At 36.4% G+C, this 9,656-nt stretch overlaps 1 protein-coding gene across 1 annotated transcript in view; it reads right to left on the reverse strand.

The window, feature by feature from the left end:
- Positions 1-6,941: 6,941 nt before the first annotated feature.
- The window catches only part of actr2a (actin related protein 2a), an 8,877-nt gene continuing 6,162 nt past the window's right edge, over positions 6,942-9,656 (reverse strand). Inside the window, exon 8 of the mRNA XM_073814599.1 lies at positions 6,942-8,722. Within this exon, the coding sequence (XP_073670700.1) occupies positions 8,552-8,722 (171 nt within the window). The 3' untranslated portion in view covers positions 6,942-8,551. The remainder of the gene's footprint in view (positions 8,723-9,656) is intronic.

Here is a 9,656-nt window from a genome sequence, read left to right on the forward strand (position 1 = left end):
ATTTAAGAATAAGGGACAAAAAGTATCATTATCCTGATATGAACACAATGCAGATCGATGTGTGATTGTCTGGTGTTCCTTCCTGATTCTATAAGAAACCATGTACGTAAATTTCATGTGAAGTTTACTTTCATACATTGATGCATTTCCTGTTTAAACGGGAAGTTTGGGTGAGACATTTTTGGGTGCATTTCTTAAATAACCAATATGCTTTAATTAACCACGGTTGGGGATTTTCCTTTAGATGCATACAATATTTTTGCTAACTTTAAGGAGTGCACTAGCATACAGATTTTGATTTTATGTATTTATTCATTGTGAGCTCTTGAGCAGTTTTGAATGAGCTAGACAGTCCCGAATGTCTCATCCAGCTTTAGAACTGTAACTACAAATAGCATCGAATACCAACATGTGCAGACATTTAGACTCGCACTAAACTCGACACGAGTCCTCCTTTGTCCTCTTCCCACTGTTACGGCTGAGAAATCGGCTAACGGCAGACTAATGCATTTACCATAGCAGAGACGACAAAAGCATGCAACAGCACATCTACACCGCAAACGAAAGAAGCAAAACTGGAGCTTTCCCATATCAACAGATATAGCATTTGATAAACTAGTTTTCTGGTTTTGTTATTTTGGTTTAGCTTAGTTGATTATGATAAGTATTCTGATGTGAACGTTTGCTTACAGTTTTGTTTGTTAGAATGGGCATCGGCAATTAATAATTTTGTTCAAATACATTTGTCTTTTTGTCTGCTGACAGCTTCGTTCATTATGACAAAAACATTTTAGCGTTACATTTTTTTAGAGGTGTTGTGTATTTTCTTCTCTAAGAATTTTTTTTAAAAGCATTTTATTGTTAACATTTTTGTCTGCAAACAGTTTTGCTTCATGTCATGTAATTTTGTCTGCTGTCAGCTTTATTCATTATGACAAAAAAGGCGTTTTAGTGTTAACGTTTTTGTTTGCTAGAACGAGTATGTACTCATTTTTCCTGTAATACTTTGGTCTAATTTAGTTTTTCGTATATGTTGATAGGGTCTTGTAGTTTCGTCTCCTGACAGTTTTGTTTGTTAGAATTGGCATGTACTAATATAATATCATTATAATACTTTTGTCTAGATTTGTTGTTTCGTCTGCTGAAAGCTTTGTTTATTATACAGTGCATGCTTGCATTAACATTTTGTCTGCCGACAGTTTTTCTTGCTAGAATGAGCATGTAGTAATTTTGTCATAATACTTTTGTCTAATCTTGTCATTTTGTCTGCTGACAGCTTTATTCATTATGAAAAGAGCATTTTACAGTTATCATTTTGTCTGCTTACAGATTTGTTACAACGGAAATGTACTGATTTCGTTGTAACACTTTTGTCTAGTTTTGTTTGTTTGTCTGATAACAGCAGCATGTAATTTTGTCTGCTGCCAGCTTTGTTCGTTATGACAAAAAAGGCGTTTTAGTGTTAACGTTTGTTTGTTAAAACGAGTATGTACTCATCTTCTTGTAATACTTTGTCCAATTGTGTTCTATCGTCTTTTGACAGCGTCATGTAGTTTCGTCTGCAGACAGTTTTGTTTGTTAGAATTGGCATGTACTAATATCGTTATAATACTTTTTTCTAGTTTTGTTGTTTTGTCTGCTGACACGCCATTTAATTTTATCTGCTGAGAGCTTTGTTCGTTATACAGTGCATGCTTGTATTAACGTGTTTGTCTTTCTAGAACGAGCATGTAGTAAATTTTCATAATACGTTTTTTATCTTATCTTGTCATTTTGTCTGCTTACAGATTTGTTGGGAATGTACTAATTTCCTCGTACCACTTTTGTCTAGTTTTGTTTGTTTGTCTGCTAACAGGAGCATGTAATTTTGTCTGCTGAGAGCTTTGCAACTTCATGATATATTTAACCCGATGAACCACAATCTTTTTTGTCCATGACTGTCAGAACGGCCCATCTTCCTGAATGCGTGCAGAATCGAGACGCCACCCAACCCTGCTCCCAGACTGCAGGAGGCGCCGTGCTGACGCTCCCTCAACTCATTCAGTATCCTCTCGTGCTTTAACACGGATTTACGAACGGGTGTTTGTGCTTAACGGCTTCCTCCCGGTTGGGAACACACACCAGGATGTTATTGTGTGTAATACACAACATAGGTTCAATGTGCCTGTGTGTGAGTGATAGATCAAGGTCAATAATGATTAAATGGACATCGATATCAACATGTGTAGCTTTACACAAAAGAATAAGGAAGAGGGAGGGTAAGAACCAACTATTATCCAAAGAAGTCTTCCCACAGTAAGCAGGGACCTCGGAAGGAGCCGTGCGTGCCTGTGTTCTTGCAGGAAAGAGAGGGCGGGGTCGGCATTGTCTCTTTCTCCGTGTACACCCTTGTTTGTTTACTTTGTGCAGCAGTTATCTGGCAACCTGTCGCAGAGGAGTTCACTGTAATGATTTTCTCTACACCCGAGTGGGGTCAGCTGCACGTCTCTGCACTTCAAACATTGTCCCAGGGCATTTTTCAAATCAGTGTTGGGAAATAATCACTTAAGATTCTCTTATACTACATCTACAATAGGATATCTATAGATTTCAGCAGTAACAACATAAACAAACGGCTCTCGTGGAACACACATAACTTCCGGTAAACTCCGCAAAGAATCAATAACAACAAAGTCCTTTTAGAGTAGTTTACTTCCGATAACAAGTTAAATAAACAACAAGTAAATTACATTAGTTCAAAGCGTTAGCTAAAGCGTATAAAAAACTACACTTAGCTTATGTTACTGTGTAAAATGTGTACTATATAATGTCTACAATCTTAAGTACGGATCGGCTGCCAAACCTCCCATCAAATAGCGGTAATCAACGATCGCCATCTTCCCTCGTCTTAAGGAAACCAAAACATTTGCTATTTTCGAAAAGGTATTTGTTTCAGAGTTAAGTTTAGACACTAGTCAGACCATTAAACAAACACTGGAAGTAAAGTTCCACTCAGGCGCGTAATCGTGTGACCGCACGTGCGTTCGATAAAACCGTTTATGGCTACTTCATAAATGTTACACTTTAATTAAAAAGATTTGTTGGATCAACTTAAAACAGTAAGTTACCTGGTTGTATTTTATTTTTAAGTTGAATTAACTAATCATTTTTAGTTAACTGAAAAGTCAACTAAAAACTTAAGTCAAAAAGCGCTGTACAGAGATTAAAAGTGCACGCATTGAAAAAAGATAGGTATGTATTAATTCATCTAAGCTGAGGTAAGAACATAAATAAAAATAGTGTTAAATAAAAATAGGTTTCATTTACTTTACATTTATGCATTAGGCAGATGCTTTTATCCAAAACTTACCCAGACATCAGACGACTCTGTGCCAGATTCACAACGGATCTGCTGATCCGGTGCGGAGTCGTCTGCTGTCTGGGTAACCATTGGTGAGTTGCTCTAACTTTTAAAAAAAGTGAAATTGCTTAACTTATTTTGTTGAGTTGAAGTAATGCAAAAGCATAAAAAAACTTTCTTTAGCATATCTGGTAGAGCATTGTGTTAGCTGTGCAAAAAAGTCACAGATTCGATCCCAGAGAACACACATACTGATAAAATGTATACCTTGTAATGCATTTTAAGGCACTCTTGAATAAAAAAAATGTTTATACTGTTTAATGTCCCAGCAAACAAACTTTGGCATACTGTACTAGTAGAGAGAAGCATTTACACCAGATTTTCGCTCTCACAATACAGTTGCCTAATGATATTGATAGTAAACATGTGTCCGGTTCATTTCATACACCAATGAATTGGCTTGTTGTGCTCTGGATGGATTCAACTGAACAGAAAAGCTATTGGTATCCCCAGAGGGCAATTCAGTCATGTGTAATTCAGAATGGTACTGTGAAATACATAACGTACGAATAACACTGTTTCTGTAGTCAGTTGCTTAGTGTTATAACATGTCACTTAATAATTAGATGCTTTATCAGAAAGGACAAACAGCACACAAACCAATACGAAGGTCGTCAAAGAGCAACCTAAGGCTATGCATTTTAAAAGAACATATACAAAAATACCAATCATTTTATTCACAGTTTTTTTAAACCTGCATGACTTTTTTGGGTGTACGATTTCCAGGCAACAATAGCTTTAATAAATAATGGACATTTGTCCAAGTCTTCTTGTAGCTATATATAACTATAGCTCTATATATTAAAAAAATACACTTTTGTGTGAACTATCACTTACAATAATTAACACAGTATTTAAACAAAGTTATAGCTAGCTAGTAACTTCGGTCAACTCAAACCCAAAACCGAATTGTGCAGATTTTGAGAAAACATATCACCGGTCTCTGTGGTGTAAACTAGCATGCAGCGTGTAAAATACAGTGTCTGTGCAAAGCAGCCTGGACTTAATTTAAACAGGCCCCACCGAGTCTGACAGCCCCCCTGTTTACATGAATAAAATCGGAAACAAATGTGAACAATCACCCCCTCCCCATTCCTCTACACGCACACACATACATCCCTTCATCGGGCTACAGATCTCTTTCACTATGCATGACTGTTATATTACTTAGGCCTCTGAAAACCTAAGTCTTTTTAAGAAGTGGGACACAGACAAGAAAAAATGAAATTGAAGAGTAGAGAATACTTGCTTGACTAAACACATTTCCTCCACATGAAAGATACTGACTGTTCATCCGACCAGACCTCCTAGGAGATGGAAATGAAAAATGAAGCATTTATACACGTATAATAATAAATAAAGGTTTAGGGTCACTTACTCATTCTTTAATTATATTTTCCACATTTTATAAAAAATAATTAATTCATCATAACTTTGTAATAATAACACAAATGTAACTATAGACATAGGTATGCAAGTAAAATTTTCAACATGGGTAAATGCTAAAACTAGTTGTTTGGATAGAAAGAGCTTGAAAAAATATTTTGAAATGACACCAAGACCATGTTTAAGGGTTCAAGAATGACAAAATACTGGCCATTCAAAACTTTAAAGTCACCTTTTTTGTCCCTTGTTTTCCATTTTGCAGGTGGTAAAACTCCTGTGGTCGTCGTTCAAATTCGTTAAAATTTCGTTCACTTGTAGTTTAGCAATTAAACAAAATGTCTTTTACAATTTCAACAATATTTTTACTCCGCACATCACCTGAGTAAATCCGAAGTTGCGTCGAGCGGAACCAAGACGGCAGCCGCGACGGGAGATAGTCGAGTACCTAATAGATGGTTTCAGCAGTAACAAAATAAACAAACGGATTTTGTGTAACAAACGTAACTTCCGGTAAACTCCGCAAAGAATCAATAACAACAGTCCTTTAAGAGTAGTATATTTCTGAAAACAACCAAAGTAAGTAGATTACCTTAGTTCAAATCATAGCTAAAGCATATCAAAAACTACACTGAGCTAACGTTACAGTGTAAAATGTGTACTATAATGTATACAATGTTAAACCGGTGGCCAAACCCCCCTTCACATAGCAGTAATCACTCCTCATATTTAGGAAACCAAAACATTTGTTATTTTCGAAAAGGTATTTGTGCCAGAGTTCAGTTTAGCCACTAGAAAGACCATTAAACAAACAGAGACCGCTCAGACGCATAACCCGCCACCACGCATGTGTGTCCGATAAATCCATTTAAGAATTATGTTGTGACTAAAGAAAATTCTTACATTTTAGCATCACCCTTTAACTTAAATTTACAGAAATGTAATTAAATGTAATAACAATCTTGAGTTTTCACCCTGAGGTTATGTTTAAGCAGTAGGCTAACTGTTATTCAAGTTCACTTTTCTGGGCTGCTTTTTCTTAATTTCTTCAACAACATAATACAGGCTTTCCGGTATCAATAACAACTCTATAGTAAACTATTTTTGATAAGTAAATTAAATAATTACATTATTTGAAATCATAGCTAAAGCATATCAACTACTAACTTAACATTACACACTGAGCTAAAGTTAGCCTAATGTGTAAAATTAATTTATAGACGGTTTCATCAGACGCACGTGCGGTGACGCGATAAGCGTCTAGTCCGAACTTTACTTGCAGTTTCAGTTTTTTTATGTTCTGACTAGTTGCTAAACTGAACTCTTGAACAAATACCTCATCGAAAAAAACAAATGTTATTGTTTCCGAGGTAATCTTTGTGTCGATTATTTTGCTTGTTCTATAAATAAACTACGTGTAAAGTACTTGTTTTTTTATTCTTAGGACCACGAAAGCCACTTTATGTTGTTACTGCTGAAACCGTCTATACAATATGTTAACTACAGATCCGTGAATTCCAAACCTCTCTTCACACCATGATCCATGCTCGCCGTCTCCCCATCGTCTTTGGAAAACCGAGACGTTTTATTTTTTGACATAGTATTTGTTCCAAATGTCAGTTTAGCCACTGGACCAATGAAAAACACAGACCAAAATTTACCTCAGGCCAGGCGCATAACCTTGGCAAAGCGCGTGGTCGATGAAACCGAATTCATTTCAAAAATCATTTTTTAAATAAAGTTCTAGTTAATTGATGAAAGAAATTAATGTTTGGACAAATATATTTCTGTCTACATATTTTACACATTTAAACATACACCTTTAATTTAAAAAAATTTAAGCCCCCGTGAAGCCTTTCAGTCAATTGTTTCAAAATTTTAGTAGCCTAACTTACATAACGGTTTTCTGCGAAGACATGAACCGTAGAGTGATACGAGGCATGAAGCTATCACAGTTGTCAGAAATGCCTTCGTAACTTTTATAGTGAATAAGTTGAAGCAAGAAAAGCTCCAAAAGAACCGAGTGAAAATATACTGAGTACAGCCGGTCTCCATGGTAACGGCGATTGGCGCTCATTCCTTGAGCGCTTCCATAGTTACACACCACATATTAAGAAAAACGACTGGACATTTGAAAAGACTCACTTCAAACATTGAGTTATAAATCAATTTTCTTTATTTAAATCAAGTCTGGCAGTACGCTACAAACAAACAAAAGGCAGAAAAACAAACAAACAAACAAAACGTCTGGTCCAACTACAATACCAAATCATGGCACAGGAATGGTGTATGCGCGTGAATTAATAATTCGTTAACCGTGTGAAGAGTCTGAACGTGTGCAAACGCAAAGCCGAATACAAAAACATTCAGCTTCCAACAGGTGAGTACAGACACTGACATTATCATCATCATCTTCAATACCTTCGTGTCATTCATATTAACAAATGAGCAGATAATCTTTACAATCTGGGAGAGAAGCGTCTGACACAGAAACGCCCGCCGGGAGTCTGAGCGTTGTTGTCACCCTTCATTCCCAGACCATTTCATTCACAGACACACATATAAACTCCTAAATATGGCAAGGACACTGACCCAGAATTCAATGCGGTGTCTATGTATGTCAATCATTTGATGGATCTAACGTAACCAACGTAAATGCAAAAACGTAATGGAAAAAATGAGGGTGAAGAAAGTATAAACAATGGCGAGCAGGACTGATACTTGTTAGGAGACTAAATAAACAGGTTTGCGGTTGATTGCACGGGGAGAAGGACGCGGGGTTATTGTGAGACACGCCAATTAAAGCCAAAATCAAGACCAGAGGCTCGGATACCTGCGCCGCGCGTGACCGATACCTGCAATTACGCTGCACTGCGCATGGATTTACTTCTGCACGTAACACAGCTGCGAATCTCACGAAACCCTGTGCACATTTAGATCAAAATGTAAAAAAAAAACATTGATCCCCATTAATGTGATCACCTCCAATTATTAACTTTCCATATATTAGCTATGCAGTTATCATTAAACATGTAGAGATGGATCAGTAGAGATTCTCTGTACCCATATTTTCTGGTAAATGCTATTTAGGGAAAGTTGGTCCTAGTTATTTAGTGCCCAAAAGTGGCGATTAAAAACAAAGAGTTAATACAGCAAGTTAAAGGAAGTAGACAATTCAGCAAAAGCAGCCTGCCTTCACAGGAATGTCTATATTTAATACCGTCGGGCACAAATCTTTATTCGTTTATTTATTTTTTAATAGCAAACTGGCTGCAGTTGCTTTTTAATTATTACAAAAACAATGTTTACTTTAATTCGTTTTTAAAAAATACATCTATTTCATCGTGTAGTCCCTCTGCTGGCACACCACCTCCATCCTCCTGTGTTTCCTCTTTCTCGAGTGACATTTCTCTTCATTGTGACGGTGCGGACAGCAACCAAAATAAACACGAGCTGATGATATGATGATGCATGAACAAGGGGATTGTTAAGGCTTGATTTTGGCAGCGTAAACAGGTGGTTTCATAAGCAAATCACTTTATTAGTTTTTGTTTACAGTTCGTCTACGAACCGTTACGTTTGGAATGTCGTACAAACAGAGCACTTTTTTTGGATTGCAAAGTAAGTTCAAGTATTTTATTGTTATCCTCAAGTATACATTTCTGTAAAAAACCATCTGTTTATACTGCGAAAATGCCAGCGGGTGCAAGTATGTGAAGTTTGGAATGGGCGTGTATGCGGACGTGTATACGCGCACGCGTGGGTGATTTATCTAACAGTGACACCGAGCTTCTCCAGAACACGCATTCCCTTCTCCTGATACTCCTCTCGGGTCATCCAGAAGTTGTCTTTGTCCTTCATGATGTCCGCTAAAACAGCTCCGCCCAAAAACACCATGTGCTTACGCCGTGGAGGGTCTTCGATGCGGATCTTGAACTTCTACAAAAAGACGAGTGAAGACATAATGTAAATTGCAATGACAATATAGCACAGAAGTTTTAGCACAAAATACCATATAGATAATTTATTATAGCATGTTAAAATGTTTGTAGGTGTGATCAAAAATGTGCCATTTTTGGGTGTGTCCTTTAAAATGCAAATGAGCTGATCTCTGCACTAAATGGCAGTGTCGTGGTTGGATAGTGTAGATTAAGGGGCGGTATTATCCCCTTCTGACATCACAGGGGGAGCCAAATTTCAATAACCTATTTTTTCACATGCTTGCAGAGACTGGTTCACCAAAACTAAATTACTGGATTGATGTTTTTCACATTTTCTAAATTGGTAAAAGCACTGGGGACCCAATTATAGCACTTAAAGTCAAATTTTCATGATACGTCCTCTTTAAAGGAATAGTTCACCCAAAAATTTAAATTTGTGTCATTATTTTATTTTTTAAGTTGTTACAAACCTTTTGCTGAACACAAAGCAATATATTTGTAATCAAGCAGAACAAGAAGCACTATTGGTGTCCATAAAAGCGAGAAAATACTATGGAAGTCAATGGTGCTCAAAATTGGTTTGGTCATAAACATTGCATACGGTAAATATCTTCTTTTGTGACAGAATAAAATTTTTTGGGTGAACTACCCCATATAATAATATATTAAATCAAATTAAGTGTTTTTTAATGCTGCTATATTTATGAAATATAAATGATTATAAAGTAAACATAGATGGCAGTAAAGGTGTTAAAAGTATTAGAAAATATAATAAATATTTAAAAGTACCGCAACCATTCAAACAATCTGGAATGGTCCAAGTTGTAAAAACCGAGCTAAAAACTATTACTTAAACATACCAATAGATTGTAATGTAAATACTGCCACCTAGTGGTGATATCTAGTGCCATTAAAGATCTATAGATGAACAT

The sequence above is a fragment of the Paramisgurnus dabryanus genome, chromosome 4 (assembly GCF_030506205.2).
Source record: "Paramisgurnus dabryanus chromosome 4, PD_genome_1.1, whole genome shotgun sequence".
NCBI classification, from domain to species: Eukaryota; Metazoa; Chordata; class Actinopteri; order Cypriniformes; family Cobitidae; genus Paramisgurnus; species Paramisgurnus dabryanus.